This window comes from Bactrocera latifrons, unplaced genomic scaffold (assembly GCF_001853355.1).
Source record: "Bactrocera latifrons isolate USDA-ARS-PBARC rearing strain unplaced genomic scaffold, ASM185335v1 scaffold_401, whole genome shotgun sequence".
Lineage (NCBI taxonomy): Eukaryota > Metazoa > Arthropoda > Insecta > Diptera > Tephritidae > Bactrocera > Bactrocera latifrons.
Genome location: NW_017537048.1, coordinates 19,420 through 40,335, shown reverse-complemented (window position 1 = coordinate 40,335; position 20,916 = coordinate 19,420). Strand labels below are relative to the sequence as shown.

The 20,916-nt window shown below is 35.6% G+C and overlaps 1 protein-coding gene across 2 annotated transcripts in view; it reads right to left on the bottom strand.

The window, feature by feature from the left end:
• Nucleotides 1-20,916, bottom strand: part of LOC108972535 (ceramide synthase 6) — a 77,866-nt gene that overhangs the window by 54,401 nt on the left and 2,549 nt on the right. For both annotated transcript variants that reach the window (XR_001993639.1, XM_018939163.1), the window contains exon 2: nucleotides 9,527-9,647. Coding sequence is in view for 1 of the 2 variants with exons in the window: in XM_018939163.1 (XP_018794708.1) it covers nucleotides 9,527-9,647 (121 nt within the window). In the remaining variant the exon portion in view is untranslated. The remainder of the gene's footprint in view (nucleotides 1-9,526; nucleotides 9,648-20,916) is intronic.

Sequence of the window (20,916 nt, the reverse complement as noted above, 5' to 3'; positions counted from 1 at the left end):
AAGCTGATGCATGCACCTTATCAGCTCTTCGCCGCCGAGTTTGAATAGCTCAGCCGGTAATCCATCGGCCCCTGCCGCTTTATTGTTTTTCAGGCGGGCAAWKGCTATTCRAACTTCATCATGGTCGGGTAATGGAACGTCTGCTCCATCGTCGTATGTATATACATGTATACAAATACCAGCATCAAAAGCAATTGTACGAGCAAAAATAATACACACGAACCACGAAAAAATACACAAACAAAGAAATGTACGTAAACAAACGCTGTTGCCGACAACTTGGAGGATGAGCAATGCCAGCACGAAATGAATGGTATTTGAGAATATATTAGCGAAAAATAGCAAATTGAATTTTTTTTTAATGTTTGGGAGCATTATCTTGCTGGAACTGCCATTTCACTCCATTTAAGCCTAATTGAGTTACGCTGGGAAGCAAATTGTTCTTCGAAAGAAAACACGATTCCCAACTCCACTTGCCGCTATACAGCCCCACACCATTATGTTTCCGCCGCCATGCTTTATTGTTTTAAGATTTTATTTCCTTGGAACTCCATGAGACCCATCCAATACAAATAAATTGAATTTGGATTCATCGCTAAAAAGCACGTTTTTCCAAAAAGTTTCAGGTTGGTGTAGGTGAGCTTTAGCAAAATCTAACCTCTTTTTTGTTAGCTTTTGAAATGTGAGGCTTTTGTCGAGGTACACGACCATGATAACCGGCCTTATGCAGGGTATTTCCGACTGTCTGTAAGCTAAATGTTTTCCCCAGTTGTTCCTGTATTTTTTCACGCTTTTGCTTTCTATATTTTCCGCTGTTTAAGTAATGGTTTATTACACTAGAAAATTATCTTTGAACAATTTGTTCTATTTCGCGCAATAATTTTTTTTCCAGGTACAGATTCAAAATGAGTTTCCACACTTTAACGGTTATCTCTTTTCCGCGACCCATTTTGCTCAATCTATGTCAAGGCTAAACACATTACTAAAAGTAAATGGCTCTAATTATTCATTATTATGCAATATCTAACAGAAGTCACTAAAAACGGGATCAAAGGTAGTCAACTTGAAGAGGAATATGCAAAAAACATGATGTGTGCTAATACTTTTTTGATATGAATGTGACTCTTTTTCATTATTTTCTTAATAATTTCCTACTTGTATGAATTTTTTATTTTTAATTTTTGTATATTTGTATTAAAAAAACATTATTTAAACAAATATGTTTTTTTTTTTTTGATATGTTTAGTTAATTAAAAGTTATATTGAAGCAAAGTGGAAAAATTGAGGTGTGCCAAAACTTTTTTGATTCACTGTATATTCTTTATCTGGAGAACCTTCTCTATCCGACCATACTCATTTTATTTTATGTAAGTCATGTTTTAGGTAACGTAAGTCAAATTATTGGCGTTTTAGTTAAGATTCCTAACATTTTTTAAAATATAATATAGCTTATGTTCACCGACGCCAAACAGGGCCATAACGACTGGGGCGCTGTTGTAAACTTGGCTATAACCGTATGCGGTGTCTACGCAAATAAAGAAGATGTTTACCGGAGATAGTGTAGCCCCAACTGTGAAAGAATTTTTGAAAACCGTGAATTACTTTTGGTGCCAAACCATCAAATACAGCTTCGGACAAATTATTGGTATTGTGCCAACGTAAAAAGGAACTGTTAAAAAATATAAGATATCGTTTTTATAAAAAAAAATATTTTTTACCATAAAAGTAAAATAAATTACAAAACAACTCAATGTCTAACTAATTCCAATGAATTATAAATATATGAAAAAAAATTATGAGGAATTTCGGCGGTCAAAAACTTAGTAGTGTAACAAATCAAATCCGAAATTTCGACAAAGGTAGCAAATTTTTTTTTAACTTTCTTTTTATGAAATTAGAATTTAGTTGCGTGACCTTTATTTTTTGGTGTTGCAGCACTGCGTCGTGGCATTGAGTCAACGAGTTTTTGGCATCTTTCGATGGAAATAGACTCTCATGCGTTCATCACAGCCTCCCATAATTGCGTGATCGATGTCGACTTACACCGGGCTACTGTCTCCTTGACATCAGTTCACAAATTTTCTATAAGGTTCATATCAGTGGACTGTTGCGGTCATTACAACATTACCATGTTATTCGTTTCCTCAAATCACCTTTTAACAACTTTACTTGTGTTCTTGGGATCGTTGTCCTGCTCGAACGTCCAAACCTATACCTTGCTAAGAAAAGTATGAGTAAACAATGATACTGGCAACTCTATGTTTTATCTTTTTTTTGTTGTATATTTCGGCTGTTATTCGGTATAGGACAGACGTCTTACATATTGACGCGACCCTTGTTCGCCATACATAACAATCTTCGATACATCCGACCATAAAATGCTCCGCAATTTTGTCGAAGACCAATTAAAATTTCCTTTAGCGAATCAAAGTCTTTGTTCAACATGTGTTTTAAGCAATAACGGCACTTTTTATGACCGGCATATAATTTCAATACTTCTAGTTACATTAAAGGCGTCTTTTACCTCTGTAGCAGCCGGATATGTCTGCCTTGGGTATCTGACTATGGTTTTGACTTCGCTTCTTGACATTTCTCTCACGTTTTATATTACTTTATTGGTACCTGATAGCATTGCGTACCATTCTGGGTGAGCAACTTAGAATATTTTGGACTTCGACATAGATTTTGGCCTCGGAAAGCAATTTTTTTATCAGGACGCGTCTCTCAGGCGTAAAATTCTTATTTTTCGACATTTCTAAATGAATAAAAGTTAAAATATTAAAAGTTAAAATATTACTTTTATTCATTAAATCAAAGCGAAGGGTGGAAATGAGTATTTATTGTTAGATCTCTAACAGTATCAAATTGTCAACCACTGGAATAAACTTACTGCTAAAGTATTTCCCAGAGATTTTCCAAGGGGTTTAAGTCGGGACTTATAGCCAGTCATTAATGCTATATTTCTGTCCATAAAGAAACGTTTTGCTGCACCTGCATCGTGTATCGCGGCATTATCTTGCTGAAAAATCTATGGTTTCTCACAAAATCTAACAGTGTCTAACAGTTAAATATAACTCAAAGAATTCATTTTATGCGTTACAAAACAGATTGGGGTTGCACTATTGTATCCGAAAGCCCCACATACCATAAGAGATCCTTCCTAGAAATTTCTCTCCAATATTTGTCATTGCCGTCGGGGCCATCTAAATTAATTTTTTTTCATCACTAAAAACCACATTGCCGTTTCGACAGTTCATCAATCTTTGGAGGACGTCCACTTATTTTTGTTGTACCATAAATTTCGGGATTTTTTAAAAAGGAAAATATTGATTTATTTTTGCGACGTAATTTTTCAGCTATATCCCTTATTGTAGCTCCACATTCCCGCATCGATTAAATTGTAGTGCGCTTAAGAAGCGATAAATGAGTTCCGCGAGGCATCTCTAAATTAGTTACTAAGTTATGCTCATTAAGAGGGATAAATATTTTTTTAATTGTTTATTTAAAAAAAAACCCACTTTAAAAATCCTTAAAAATATAGAATAAATGTAACCTTATTGTACGCTATACTAGTAGGGTAGCCTGGAGTGCTAAATTTGCAGTTACGGGAGCGTCATGGAGACTAACTAGATTGTCAAGATAACGTTAAAAAAAAAATAAAGTCTAGGTCAAGTTTTCCATTTTAGTGGTTGGAAGAGCGGGTGATTATTTTCAAAAATGTGAAAAAACAGTCACCTGAAAATACTCAAGCGCGTCAGTCATTTATGGTATATACGCGCATTGTATTTCTGATAGTTAGGCTGTTCACGGTAAGGTGGTTATCGGGTTATGTGGTATACACATCTAGATGTGTATAAGAGACAGGGTCTGGGTTGGTCAAAGTTGGTTATTTTGTCATATCGCATTTTTTTGTTGTTTACTTAATCACATAACCACATAACYCGATAACCACCTTATCGTGAACAGCCTAAGTAGATATATATTAATCTGGAAATCAATTAAAGAGGGAGGGCGTAATGAGGGGTTAAAAAAAACAGTTATTCGAGTGCATCAGATTTTCAAAGTGAATGTTAATGAACCTCTAAAAAGTGTAGCATTTAAATTTCTGACAATTTCGACGTGACCAAAAGTCATGACTATTTTAAAACTTGTAAAAAAAAAAAGGTGACCTTGAGATACTCCAGCGCGTCAGATTTTTATGCACGGAGATGAACTTAATGTCAGAGTCTTCCCAAAAGATAATCTGACAATTATATAGAGGGATATTGTTAATCTGACGATTTAAAAGTGGAAGAATTCTGTTTGGTTCTTGTTTTTGTTACAGGATGTAATAAAAACAGTGTATACATATATATGGATAGATAATTTTTAAAATGTATGTAAAACTGATCGCTGTAAACGGAAAAAAAATAGAAAACACCACAAACAAACAAAGTGTCAAGCGTCTACTAACAACAACCACGCTATGGTGATCAGCTGAGATGGCATCATAGCGGCAGACGCTAGTATGAGGACGGTGCGAGAGAGTGAGAAACAAACAAAAGTGTCAAGCATCTACTACACACCTCTCAGCACCAGTACGCTTGATGAACTCCTCCCAACGCACCATCCATATTAAGGGCTCATATTTGGTAGAGGTACATAGAAAGGTGCGATGTTTCTCCCCATAAAATTGTCGGACGCGCTTTAGTAACTTCGAAGATTCCCGCTGGGGCTCCACAACTACCATAATTATTTCGCACTGAATGTACATGAGCGCTAATTAAATAGAAAGTAACAGTACTACAAAAGTACCGGTGCCACCAATAAGTACTGATCAACAATGAACAAATTGGTCGCAATTGATTATATGCATTCATTTTCAAAAAAACGCTTGTATACTTCGATAAATTCCCTTTTTTAGTTTGTACACTATTCTTATTTCGATGACTGTAAAACAATTCACTTAGGCGTATAGAGAAAAAGGAAATAATATGCATTCGTATAGGTAAATATTGTAGATTCATATAGTAAAATCATATTTTAATTTACAAACGTCGGCACAATTATTTTGGCACACGCGTCACATGACTTTCATGCCTTGATATGCTTTGTATTAAAGAGCAGCTTAAAAAATTGCGCATTTACAGCTACACACGAGTATAATATTTTCTCAATTCCGTTTTATGCTAAGTTTCGGCTGATGAGAATATTAAAATACAGAGAAGTGCATAAGTATTTTGATATCGAGTAAATCAATCGCCTTTGTATGTAAAGTTAAAGAAAAGTTTTTTTACTTGTTTCGAATTCTTTACTCAGAATACTTTAAAAAAAATGTTAATTACAGTTCAAATGGTTAAAAAGGCAGAATTAAATAACAAAATAAGAATTTAAATAGTGACAAAGTTTAACTTTGTTATTTACGGCGTAAATATCGCTAACGAATATAACTTATCACTCCAAACTATTTATTATCAAAATAAAAGATATAAAAATCAGAAGGCACCCATAATTTACATCGAACAGGCAGGGATCGGAAGACAACAGAAAGTGTGGTTGGGAGAAATCAAATAGGATCCCCTTAAAACGCCAAAAATGGTTACTTTGGAATGGAATAAAGAAAATATTTTTCCATTAGTGAAAGAACTATTCGCTATCGTTTGAAAGAAAATAAATTTAAAATAAATAAATTGTGACAAAAAAGAATATCCGCCTGATGTAAACCACATATATCCCACTGCGTTTTTGGCTTTAAATTCAATCACAATTGTGCCTCGATGCCATGGTGCATTATCATCGTTTAAAATTCATGAATTGTTCTTCCGTAATTCCAGCGGAATATTCTCACTCAAACCCCTCAATATGGCCAAATCGAACTCCTCATAGATAGCATGTCCCTCCGGAAGAAATTTATGATGCACCTATCCACGAATATCGAAAATACAACGAATATCACCTCGTTTTTTAGCGGTTTTAGCATATTTTTTCATTTAGATATTATAGATATCTTTCACTATTTTAATATTTTCATCAGTTGAAGAGGTCAAAGGTCGTCCAGAACGAGGTATGTCTTCAACGATCTTTCGGCTGTTTTTGAAAGCTTTGCACCATTCGTAGAAATAAAAAAATTTAGACACATTTTTTATTCGATATTTTTATACATTATAAAAATCGCAACGCATTACTGAGGTGTACCGTATTTGGCATAGTAATTAAGGGCAGTCCTACCGAATTAGCAAAATACCTTTCTTTAAAATATCATTCACCCTGGGAATTTAATTACAATTTGTGCGTGCTTTTTTGAAATGAATTTGAAATTGTGTTATATGGAAAGTGGGCGTGGTAACAATCCGATGCCCATGTAACATAAAGATATTAAGGTAATGCTAGGCATTAGCTTTGATTATTTTTACTTTACGGTAGGTACTTTACATTTCATAATGATAGCAACCATTAGCTTTAGAATTATATAAATAGTAAGACTTTGTTCTTAATTTTTAAATTTTAATTTACTCTTCAAAATCTATGTCGTTCCCCTCAGTGCAATCCCCCTTGGCACCAACACACTTGCTCCAACGCTTTCTCCAATTCTCGAAACAGTTTCTAAAGCAATTTCTAGAATAGTCTTAAACGCATGAAGAGATTCACGTTTAATGTCTTCAATTGACTCAAACTGGTTTCCCTGCCAATAGCCAATCACATGGGGCTAAATCAGGAGTATATGGTAGTTTCGGCACGATATCGGTTAAAAATTTGGCGAAAAAGTCATTATCGCAGTGCAACAACCAGAGTTGTCGGCCCATAATTCCGGCCTATTTTTACGAATAGTTTCGCGCAACTGATGTATATCACTTAAATATTATTGATTATTGACAGTTTGGGCTGTCGGAAGAAATTCGGGCCGCACCTTACCTCGATAATCGGAGATAACTGTCAACATAACCCTGATTTTTGAACAACTTTTACATGGTTTCTTTGTCTTCGGCTCGCCTTTGCCACGATATTGGCAAAATGATATAGGCTGGCGAAGTGTTCCCTTCATGGTTTTAGTATGCTCTGGGCATCAGCCAGTAGATCACCTCTGGGAGTTCTACAAGAGAATGCTCCGGTCCTTAAACCTTTTCTTAGTCGCCGCATCTTTTCGTAGAATTTTCGAGCATTACCTTATTCTGTTTTCGGTATCTATCCCATCCCGCACGTGTTGTGGTTGATTGTAACATTGCGAGGTGGTTTTTCGATCCGGAGACAACCAAGTAGCTTGATGAATTTTTCAATGCTGGGATCTAGTACTACAGATAACCATATTTCAGGCCCCGGCGAAGTCGATCAGCCTCAACCCAATGTTCATCGTTCAGGCTGAATTTACCGACTGTTGCGCCAAAGATACCTTCTTTGGCCACCATGGCGTTAAAGTCTCCAAGCACGATTTTGGCATCGTGACAGGGGGTTCTCATAAGTGCGCTCCAAGCATAGAATGCATATTTGGTCGCATCGTCCTCCTCTTCCATCGGGGCGTGGGCGCAAATCAGCGATATGTTGAAGCACCTCGCTTTGTTGCGGATTGTGGCTAGAAGTTCGTCCGCCGGAGATACCAAGACTCGGAGACGGGTCAATTTGCACTCCTTTATATGACCACTTTAGTAAATACCAAAACGACTTACTCGGCTCAGGCCTTCTCCGTCCATCGCATTTTTTGATCAGCGGTGATGTCAGCCTTCACTCTAATGAGGAGATCAACCAGCTGGGCAACGGCACATTCCCAATTAAGGGACCGGACATTCCAGGTGGATGCCCTACAATTTTCCATTGTCGTTATATATCGTCCATCCATTTATATTAATGCATTACATGATTATTCATATAAACATTTCTAACTGAATAGTTCTCAAAATTAATCTTCAAAAGAAGTTGCTTTTTAAATACTTTGTTTTTTATGAATTTACTTTGTCTGTTGCTGCATTATATTTATTAAACTAATATTTATAATTGTAATAACAGTTCTTAAACAGCGCTATTTTATAAAGTGATAGTTTTTAATACTTATGATTATTTAAGAATGACAACTTAAGAACCTTTAAAAACTGACAAACGCACAGAAACTTAGGAATTCCACAACAAATGTTACCCAAGTATTTTAAATTTTTATGAATGTTATTATTTTTTATTACTTTATATTTCCTTTTACAATTTGTTAAGAATTTAGCATTACTGCCAAATATTTTGAATGTTGGGTGCTTCCAACAAATGTAAGCTCAGCGCTTTCAAGTAGACTGTCTTCTCTAGCCTTCAGCATGTAAAAATCCTGTTATAAATAGTATCCAACTCTGGAAAGTTCAGCAAATCCACGTTATGATTCTCAATCGAAAATAAAATCTCAAAGCCACGTTCGAAGAGACAGAATATTTTATTAAAAGGGAGTTAAAGCCAAGATAATTTGACAATTTAAAATTTTAACAAGTATACGATTTTTTTGGCGCCGCGATTTGAGAGTATAACCTGATAGAGGATGATCTTTGGATTAAAAAATGTGCACACATATACCCTTCTCAGACTTATATTTGCGAGATATTGGTATTTAAAATTCCACAATTTTATATGCAATTCACTCTTATTTTGTTTTTATTTTCATGACATGACAAATACCAGTTTTGCGACGTATTGTGTTTTGAAAAAACTATGAAAATTTTTTCTGTTTAACATATATAGAGAAAATAGTACAATGGTATTTGTGTCTCATGTTATTTGATAAATAAAGACAAATAAATAACCAAGGTCAGTCCGGAGTGTTCATAGTTCTTCTGTGTCAAACTACTTTTTTCACTGGCGGCATACATGATTTCCGTTATTTTACTCTAAATTTATTTGCAATTAAACTACTTTTGTCTAGAAGCCAAAGCAAATATTACGATTCTTTTGGCGCCGCGATTTGATGGTACGGATGGATAGAGGAGGTCTTCAGGATTAAAAAATTGATACACATATACCTTCCTCAGACTCATAGTTTTCGAGATATTTCTGTTTAAATTTCAAAAATTTGTAAAAACAATGCTCATTATTTCATTATGTTTAACTCACTTTTCACACATTTTTAATTAATATATATTTAATTACACTGTACACATTCGAATATCAAAAATATACACTAATTGCGTATTTTTTAAGAAAATAAATATACTTTAAAAACCATTTTGCACATTCAAACTTTCAAGAGATTTGTGTGTTTACATTTATGACAAATAGCAGTGTTGCCATATATAATCAAAAATCTTTTTCATATTTAGAGATATAAATGATTCAAAATGAAATATTGTTTCATATATTTATATGAAAGTAGTTCGACACAAAAGAACTATGAACACCGCGGTGTTGGACCGACCAGGGTTATTTTTTTTTTTTGAAACTCGGCCGAGGGCCGCCAGTGTAGAAAGTGGTTCGACACAAAACAACTATGAACACCGCGGGCAGAAAATGTACTCGAAATGGGAATTTACGGAAATACTTATTGCTTTTATAAAATAAGAACTCTTTCAACAAAACTTTTACTTACCAGTTTGTAATTCAACTTATTACACTTTTGGTAAGCTCTTTCCAAAACAGAGTTATTGGAAGCTTTTTTTGATCGAGAAGACTTAATGCCCAATGATTTTCCAATAGGCATGATCCAGAACCTGAAAAAAGTAAATCTGATTTTAGTCCACTATTACTCCATAAATTTTGGTAAACATACATAAAAGGCTATTATGCAAAAAATAACTATGAAAATTGGTCCGGTGGTGGAATTAAACGAGATAGATATAGTTATACATATTAGGTTGTCAAAAAAGTGAAAGGTATTTTCGCTAGTTGGCGCTGAGAGCGCGTAGTTCTAGTTTTATTCGTCGCATGGGGTCATGCTATACCTTTTTGGAAAGCTCATTTCACGCGCAGAAATGCATCTCAAGCCGCCAATAAAATTTGTGCAGTTTATGGACCCAATACAGTTTCCATTTCCACCGCACAACGATGATTTCAACGTTTTCGTTCTGGTGTAGAGGTGGTCGAAGATGTGCCACGCTCCGGAAGGCCTGTCGTCGAAAATTGCGATAAAATCGTTGAATTGGTCGAAAGAGACCGGCATAGTAGCAGCCGTATCATCAGTAAAGAACTGGGAATGAGTCATCAAAAAAAATTTTATGAACAATTGAAAATTCAATAAAAAATAAATGATCAGGATGACGAGAAAAAGTTGAAATCTGGGTGACGTCTTTCCGTCCGTCCGTGAAAGCTGTAACTTGAGTAAACATTTAGATATCTTGATGAAGATTGGTATGCGTATTCTTTAGTACAAAAGAAAATACGGACTACTGACAGTGTGAAAATGGATTAAATCCGCTCCCTCTCCATATAACGTTATTTTAAAAAACTATTTAAAGTGCAATAAATCGGTAACGAAATGCGTAAGAGACATTAAATTTTCCACCCAAATAGCAGGACAGGGCATTATTGGAGCCAGTATAAAAATTGGACAATTGGGCCTCCCTTACTTATTTGTAAATTTAATAGCCTTGCCCGAGTTAACGACGTAATTTTCCTTTCTCCCTATTCCCAGAAAACAGAAGATAGTATTACCAAGGAAGCCACCGGCAAATCAACTGTCACTCTATAGCTACCAAAAAAAGTGTAATTAAGTAAATACATTACGAAATCTGTCTTGAAAATATCAATAAAGGACACGCATTTCAGCGTAACAATTATCGTCAATCGGTAACTTCATTCTCTGTGTTGAATGACAGTGAAAAAATTTAAGATGGTGTAAACAAATTTTACATTATACATAGCCAAAACGAGTGTAAAATTTTAACAATTGATGTTCGAAACCAACTCTGTTGCGATGATTATCTTTTTACTTAAATTATTAAACGTTATTTTAATTAAATTATTAATCACATGTGTCGCAGTGATAAAAGATCGAGGTTTCTTATCTAAATATTAAGAAAACGAACTACAATTTGTTATTATTTATTATTTAACGCATGATTGCACGAAAACAATCTCAACTATCAATTTTATTCGACTTATATTTTGTAAAATATTAAAAGCTGTATAAAATGTACATTTAGGCAAAGAAAATTTTGTTTTAGTTTCAAAAGTAATTCGCTTGGACTATATGAATTAATGGGTAAAACATCTACAGGAAAGTTATTTTCTTAAAACGAACCCAGGAGTTTAATATATGAGAAATTACGAACGATAAAACAATTTGTCAAAGCTTTGAACGTTTAAGGCAAAAGGTGTACGGCAATTAATGAAAGATACAGATTAAATCAACGATTACTACTAATTCTTAAAAAAAGATTGTCTAGATGAAAACATAAAAAAAAGCGTTTATTAAAATATAAATCTATTAAAACAGAAACTTCACATTTAATGGAGAAATTGAATATCATTCGAAAGAACATTATTTGGCAGTTTTCTTGGTACCGGCACCATTTTGCAGAAATATGGACCGATGACTCCACCGGCCCATAAACCATTCCAAACCGTTATTTTTTCTGGAAGAAATGACAGCTAATGAATCTTTAAAAGTTGCTCTTCGTCCCAAACGTGGCAATTTTGCTTGTTTACATACTCTCATTGCTGAACAAAATTTAGCTCGAAAACGTCGGATCTTCTTGGAACTTTTTAAGGGCCCATAGAGCAAAGCAATGCCGGTTGGGAAGGTCGAGCGGCTTCAGTACATGCACATTGTGTATTTTGCACGATTTCTACTTAAGATATCGACGTTAAATGCGCCAAGTCATTCCACACGTCAGTCCGAACGGCCCCGAATCGACTCTTTTATCCCACTATACAATACTTCTATTTTCTTTATTGCGTAGTCTATTCGGTCGAATATTATCAATTATGAATGCTGTGTGTTGCCATTAGTACGATCAGTAGGCCGACTTGACCATAAGTTAAGAATTTTCGCAATAAGATCGAACGATTTGTTCAGGCGTGATCAGTCAAAAAAAGTTCGTCTACTTGGATCAAATCAATCATTAGTACGATTACTTATTTTTTCAAAACATAACTGACATTAAAACATTTTAGTTATTTTATTTCATGTTTCTCAGTTTTGTAAAGTAAATCGAAAATAAAGATTTAAAAATTAATACTAGTTCAATTTCACGGAAACATGGATATGGTTTGTTTAATCGAAACAAGAATTTAAATATGCACTAAAATGTACTCTTTGAACGAATTTTCTAGTGTTTTTCACTCAAAAATTAAAAATTTAACAAACAGCGATTTTTTAGGCCTCTAAATTATCCGACCCCCTTAAAAAATACACAAAATAAGTGCTAAAAATTAAAAAAAAAAGTAAAAAAAAAAAAAAAACAAGAAATATATTTATATTTTATTTGTTTAAAATGTAACTTTATATTTTATTTTGAGGCATAAGTGGATATAGGTGCTCTAAAGTGAACCAAAAGATTCATAGCATTCCAATCATTGGTCTATTAATACGTAAGTGAAGTAAGTAAGGCATTAAATCTCATTAAGAGACTAAGTAGTATGAAAGTATTTGAAGTTTTAGATTGGGCATCTATGAAGATCTGATCAAAGATCTTTGACACGAAAACTGCTATGTAAAAGAAGTTGAGATATACTATAAATAAGAATTTTTAAAATCAGATAATGAGTAATTAAGAAAAAACTTATAAATTGAGACTTTTATTTAACAATCCAGGGCGGATGGTAATGTTCTCCAGATTAAGGCTATGTACACACATAGATTCGAGTTTTAAGTCCAAAAATTTGCAATTTTTCTTAGCATTATGAATTCTACACTTGCAGTGGACCAGTAAAGTTTACATACACCTACATCTATTAAATTACGACACGTTTATTTCTTTTAAAATTAATAAATTTTGTATCAAATTGGTATTTCTCTATCCACCAATATATGTATATCTAACATTAAATATAGCATATCAAAAAAAAAATTTTTTTTTACACTTAAGATTCTTCAAATTCATATCAAAAAAGTTTACGTACACCAATGATTATTTATATAAATCAAAAGTAATTACAGTAGTTTTAGCGATTTTTGGCCTACATATTGTTGCTATTATTGTTATTTTTTTCTTGTGAATCTTCATTGATCTTTCTCTACACTTTTCGTGATCTATTCGAACCAAATATATTAAACATTGATTCGCCGGTGAACACAATGTTTTCCCAAAACCAATACGGTATGTTTAAATAATGTATGGCAACCGCCGACCTGTTCTTTTTATTATCCTTACGACGTATGGCGACGTGCGATTCGTCTATGAAAACCAACACTATTCAACACATTCCCTACTGCGCGTCGACGTCTAGGGACAATAATAGCAACAATATGTAGGCCAAAAACCGCTAATGCTATTGTAATTACTTTTGATTTATATAAATAATCATTGGTGTACGTAAACTTTTTTGATATGAATTAGGCGCATTTTAAGCTTTAGCATTAATTATTTTTATTTGTGTAAAAAAAAAAAATTTTATATGCAATATTTAATGCTAAATATACATATGTTGCTGTGAATAGAAAGAAACCACAAAATTTATTATACTCTCGCAACAAAGTTGCTAAGGAGAGTATTATATTTTTGTTCATATAACGGTTGTTTGTAAGTCCTAAAACTAAAAGAGTCAAATATATATATTTCTGGCCTAGGCAACACTAAGTGTTGCCAGGTGCAATCTGACATTTCCATTGGAAAGTTTGACATTTTTTAGCATAACATCACTCAGAACGTTTTGTCATTTAATCGTGGATTGTTTTATTTACAGGGAATTAAAAAATTCATCTCGGCCAAAAAATGGAATTAACTCGTGAACATTTTCGTGCGATCATTTTTCACAGCTTTCGACGTGGATTATCACGACAAGAATGCATCGATGAACTAAAATCTTTGTATGGCTATGAAGCACCATCCTATGGCACTGTGAAAAACTGGTACGAGTTCAATCGTGGCCCACGCTCGCTCAAAGACGAATTCCGTGAACATCGATGCGGTACGTGAACTGATAATCCAAGACCGCCATGTAACATACCTTCAGATAGAGGCATGCCTATGCATTTCTCCCAATAGCATACAGGGTGGCGGATGAATTTTGCTACATTAAGAAACTCAAACAATTTTTTTTTTCAGTGTATGGAATTCATTTTTCTTTTATTCATGTTATAGCTCATTCAATTTTATTAAATATAGCTTAATTAGTTTTAAAAATAATGGAATTCAAATGCCCCCCTGCTCGTTGATGCATGTGCGGCATCCTACCAAAATGTTGTTCATTACTGCTTAGAGAGTTTAGACAGGAATAGCCGCAATTGTTTCTCGAATGGATTGCCTTAGTTCATTTGTTGGTTGTGCTTTTAGACTTCCTGTTTGAAATAACCCCACAAGAAAAAGTCAGGTGCAGTAAGGTCAGGCGACCTGGGTGGCCAACGCTTATTGGGAAATTTCCGTCGCAATTCTGTCATAACAGGTTGGGCTATGTGAGGAGCTGCACCATCTTGCTGAAACCACACAGAGTTGAAAGAAATTCTCATTCGGCGTAATTCTGGATAAAAAAAAACTCTCCCAACATGCTCAAGTAACGGTCTCCAGTAACCGTAACGATGTGACCGTTTTCTTCGAAGAAGTAGGGCCCGACAACGCAGAGTGATGAAACTGCACACCACACTGTGACACGAAGTGGATGCAACTCCGTCTCATGGAGTATCTGTGGGTTGGAAGCACTCCATATTCGACAATTTTGTTTGTTTATGTTGCCGTTCAAATCGAGATGGGCCTCGTCAGACATGAAAAGACAGTTCAACATGTTTCCATCCTCTTCCAAAATTTGAAGCATCTTCTGGCAAAATTCCAAGCGAATCGGCAAGTCTGCAGCGTCCAGTATGTTGGCCGTTTGAATTTTATATGGGAATAAGTCCAAATCTTTGTGCATAATTGACTGTAATGACTGTCTGCTTACACCCATTTGAGCTTCTTGTCGAAACATGTGGATTGTTTTGTATGGCAGCAGCTACAGCACCGATTGTTTCCTCCTTTCGAACTGAAGGGTTTCGATAGTAAGGTCTTCTGTTGACTGTCCCATGCTCGGCGAAATTGTTTACAAGTCTCATTATGGTCCATCTGCTCGGAGGATTGGCGCCAAACGTGCGCCAATACTCTTTGAACCGAAACTACGGTCTCCAGTGCGTGATAGCGGCGGACAATCCAAATTCTTGTTTCAGTGTCCCAGTTATCAATTTTTGTTAAATGTAAAGGTCAATATGCAAAAAAAAAAAAAAATTAACCAGATTCATTAAATAGAAAAGGGTATTTAATTTTTTTTTTTTTTTTTTGTTAGCGGCTTTCATCAGGAACCTTGTACCTTCGATATTGCATGAACACCTATCCGTAAAAAAGCTTTGTTCTCGTTGGATCCCGCACAATTTGACAATCGCTCAAAAAAAGGCTCGTGTGGATTGGTGTAAAGAAATGCTGAAAAAATACGATCGTGGTGCTTCAAAAGACGTTTATAAGATCGTCACAGGTGACAAATCATGGATCTATGCGTATGAGCCCGAAACAAAACAGCAATCGACCGTCTGGGTCTTCCAAGACGAGCCAAATCCAACGAAAGTTGTTCGTGGAAGAAGCACTTCGAAGCAAATGGTCGCCTGTTTCTTCGGCAAATCTGGTCATGTGGCGACTGTTCCTCGTGAGCAACGCAGCACCACCATTTGTTTGCCTGAAGTCTTCGGAGAAATTCGAAAAACGAACAAGAGAAGACGAATCATTGTGCACCATGACAATGCGAGCTCTCACACATCGGCTCAAACCAGCGCCTTTTTGACCGGCCAAAACGTCGAATTGATAGGTCATCCGCCGTACAACCCTGACTTGGCACCCAATGACTTCTTTTTATTCCCAAACATCAAGAGAATAATGCGTGGTCAACGATGCATTCAAAAACCATGTTTTGGAGGTGTCTCAATCGGAGTGGAAAAAGTGTTTCGAAAATTGGTTTGAGGGCATGCAAAAGTGATGGAGAATATTTTGAAAAACAATAAAACCATTTTCATTGATAAATATTCCTATTTTCATTATTAGGCCAGAAATATATATAGCAGCCCTCGCACCAAAATGATCAGGGTGTCGAGTAGAGTTGAAATCCGGATGTCTGTCTGTCCATCCGTCCGTCCGTGCAAGCTGCAACTTGAGTAAAAATTNAAAACCTATAAAATGTCATAACTAAGCCGTAAATAAAGATATTAAAATGAAATTTGGCACAAAGGATCGCACTAGGGAGGGGCATATTTGGACGTAATTTTTTTGGAAACGTGGGCGTGGCCCCGGCCCCTACTAACTTTTTTTTACATATCTCGAAAACTACTATAGCTATGTCAACCAAACTGTATAGAGTCGTTTCTTTTAGGCATTTCCATATACAGTTCGAAAATGGAAGAAATGGGATAATAACACTAAATTTTACGAAAGAAATGGCAGAAGGAAGCTGCACCCAGGCTTTTTTTTTAATTTAAAATGGGCGTGGCGTCGCCCACTTATGGACCAAAAACAATATCTAAGGAACTACTCGACCGATTTCAATTAAATTCGGTATATAATATTTTCTTAACATGATGACATGTACGAAATATGGGTGAAATCGGTTCACAACCACGCCTTCTCCCAATATAATTTTTGAATTCCATCTCATACCTTCTCTGCATAATATATATATTAGGAACCAATGATGATAGCGGAATAAAACTTTACACAAATACGGTATTTGAGCTGAGGTATCCCTTGTGGAAAAATTGATAAATGTGAAAATAAATAAAAATACAATTCAATACTCAAAGTACACAAATTGATCTAATCTAATTAATTTTACAGCAAAATAAAAACATATGTAAATGACGGATAATGAAATCTCGATTATCACTTTATCATGCGAGAGTATAAAATGTTCGGTGGCATCCGAACTTAGCCCTTCCTTACCTGTTTTTAATTTATAAACGTGTCGTAATTCAATAGAAGTAGGTGTATGTGAACTGTATTGGTCCACTGTATGTATATACTAGCTGACCCCGCAGCCATTGTCCTGCGTGAAATTATTTTTTTTGAAATGAAAAGAAAATTTAATTTATCATTTCATTGTTTTTTTTTTTTTTCAATGTAACGTTGCTTGACAAACGACATCTGTTTCGGTGTACAGAAAAGATGGTTTTCAAACTCGTGAGCACGCCACGTATATCTGACCGCATGAAAAACATAGCACTTCCAAACTTGGCAAAACAAGTTTTGTCCTATGCATCGTCACTTCAAATGCAATTTACACTGGAAACGGAAATTTGAACTTTGAACTGAAATGGCAAATCATTGGAACTCAAAGGAATTCGTAGAATCCAGCATTATGGCCACTTGTATTCGATAGGTGCGTCACAATCTGTCGGATTCCATTACATAGTTTCGGTGCATGAAGATTGCGAAACATAATAACGACAGATCCAACTTTGAGACGCAAATGATGCGGTGGAATTCCACTGGATAATTAACGGCGTCGCTTTTATTTTCAAGACGATCGATCGATTTGTATGAGCGCAAGTCCCCCGGAATTTGACTTTGAATCTTCCAGTTTAAGTCAACAACATCGGTATTCTTTGCAGCTAACGTTGCACGTGCACTTAAGGAATCATAGTTACGATAATTTGGCCAATGTTCGGAGAAACAGACGCGATGAGTTCATCTTTCGTGAATTGATAAACGGCGAATGGAATTGATATCAAACCACTGTAAGTATCAACCGGAATTTTTGTTCGCTAGCTTACTTCTCAAAAACTTGCACACACCGTACCATTCACAGTTCGCAATGACTGAAATGAAGTTGAACCGCGAACATTAATCGAAGGTAGAAACCATCATCATTTTACAGGTAGATTGTATAAATTCGTCTTAAGGAATTAGTGGAGAACACACCTGGATGTCAATCTACTGGTTTGCCTTCCTTTCTGCGTAACTATTTATTCGACGATGCATTCCATATATGTAAAGTTGAGAAAAAACTGTATTTTGTTGCTGGCGGTGTTTACATTAGCTGTACTGTATTCTCTGAGTTGAAATATACTCTTTGCCCATTCTCCAAATCAACTGCGAGATGCACAACGGTCGGAAAACGTTCATTAATTGTAAAAGTAAATATCCTACAAAGCGCTTTATTGCAGTTCACGTATCGACCATTTGATACTTGCTGATCTCATCTCGTTCAAGACCAATAACCGTCATGTTGCTTCCCTTAGTTACATATTTACAAACGTATTTTATCGATTACACCAAACTGCAATACTCAACATAAATATGAGTTTTGAATGAGAATTAGTGGTGAATATAGTACGGTCCATGAGTTGTCAACTTGGATATTCATTCTTCTAAATTAAATGCTCAATGCTCTGCCTTTGTCGCCTGGTAAGCTACGCCGATAGAGTGGATATCCATAATTTCTAGTTTCTGTATCCGAAAGAAAAGCACGTGGATAGTGTTTCTTGCTTTTATTGTCAGCCATACAAACCGAAAAGGGAAAGTAATGTTCGAAAGGTTCATGAATCATATTAGTTTTCACCACTTCGAATATTGCTGGATCTTTCTCTGCATCAGGAATTTCCGCAGAAATGATTTCATCAATTTTATCTGGTGTAATCACCATAAAAAGAAGAATGTGTACGTGCAGCAAAGATCTCTTTTGCCACTCAACAGAGTACATTTAGCATTCAACAGCACCATCAAACATCATGACATCCCGTTCCCACGACAGTCGGGTCTACGAAAACCGGAACGGACCCGGATTTTTATCCGGCCAAGGACTGTCAACTCGGCAGAGTTCTGCCGTTACAACAACAACAACAACAACAACAACAACAACAACAACCATCAAACATCGTAACTGGTCTTTGAAAACTTGTGCTATGACATCGTGACGATCGATTGTTGATTGACCGCGATCCATATTTCCGTACATATGTCATCGCATCTGCCYTGCCTTGCCTAGGGCTGTCATACGTTGCTCGCAAAAAAAAACGCCGACCGATATTAGGGCGACCTCTTCGTGGCTTAGTAACAAACTTCAATCTGCAATTGATCACTTTGCGTGAAACACACAAATGTAAAGTTTTCAGTGAATAATTTTCAATAATTTTTCTTTTGAATAGCCGGAATAAAAAAGCAAGCGACCGAAATTGAACGAATCAAATAATTCACAAACCAAAATATTGAAAAACAAAACAAACAAAAGTTGAAAAAAAAAATTTGCATGGAAAATAGTTACTTTTTGGAACTATCCAATTTTCCGTCTTTCCCTCATGAAAAGTATAAGGCCGTTCTCTTAGCGTTACTAACAAACAAACATTCGTTCGTTTGTATGGGAAAAAGAAAAGGGCTTTTTTTTAGGGGTTTCCCGGAAATTATTCGAAATTCGTAAAAACCAGCCTTGAACCTCAAATGCCACATTAAAAAAGGATTATCAAATTTGGTTCAGTCGTATGAAAGTTATGAGCGTACATAAATACACTTTGGCGGTTCATTTTTATTTATATACATAGATTTAATATATAACATAAAATCTATTTATACGAATGAAACAAAACAATATGTGACAAAAGTGGTATTCGTATCTGTGACTGGGAATTTCTTACATATGTATATTCAATTCTCGAGATTATATATTTAATTATAATTATAGCCGAGTGTGCTGTTATAGTGCCAGTTTTTATTCCTTTTCGCTGTGTGGCTCCAAGTGGAGATCTCAAGTGTAGGCAGACTCTTCACCGCATGGTCTTTACAACGGAGTGGAGGTCTCTTCTCCTTTTCCCCCGGAGGGTACTGTTAAATACTCTCAGAGCTGGAGTCCTTTTCAACCGGAGGGTACTGTTAAATACTCTCAGAGCTGGAGAATTTTTATCCATTCGGACAATTCGCTTAACTGCGTCTGGTGAGCCTAGATGCTTTAGCATTAGCATGTTGCTTTCATCAGGGCCACTGGATTTGGAAGATTTTACTTTGTTGATAACACCCTGAACCTCCTCATCGGTGAAAGCTAAAACGGCTGCTTCGGCTGGGAAGTTGGGGCGGATTTCCGCTATTCGTCCAGCTGGTATGAAGCGAGCGGTAGTTGCTGCGATAAGAGAGAGAGTTAGCATAAGTCGCCAGGTTATGCTATGTATTTATCAGACCACCACTAGCGATTGTAACATCAGGCGAGCTACTACAAGTGTCCATAACTCAGGTGGGGGCTTCGTCATTCATTGTATAGAATGTCGAATCGCCAATCTATTCCGCCAGCTCCATCCCCCTACGATAATTTGACAGACAGCAATGCCAAAAATCGTGGTGCGCGTTAAAGTCACCTAGCACCAAACGGTTTTCACCACGAAGTTGCGCACATATATACAGGTGATATCCTGTAGGGCAACATGTAACTGGGGGGATGTATATATTAAATATTTCGAGCAAAAAGATCAGAGAGCTGCTAGTGAAATTTCTATTAGCAGAAAATATCGGGTTGGCTTTAGAATACCGTCCCAGGATTTTAGGAATAATATGGGTATGGTCGAATAGAGGAAGTTCTCTAGATCAAGAATATATTTCGAGATATTTGCGTTTAAATTGAAAATTACAACTATTTCAAAAACGTATTTTTTTGATTTAAAATTGATATGGAGAACGTCCTCTATCCGAACATAGTTCCAAAATATATCTGCTGCCATATGTAGAAACAGCTGTTAAAGCACAAGTGTGTGCTTTCATTGAAAAAAATAAAGATTCTATTAAATTATTTCTAAATGCGAATATTAAATAGTTGAGAAAAAATACTTTGATATTTTCCTGCTAATTTCTGCTGATTTTCCGTTTCTTTTCTTTTTAATTATTTCGCTTTGTG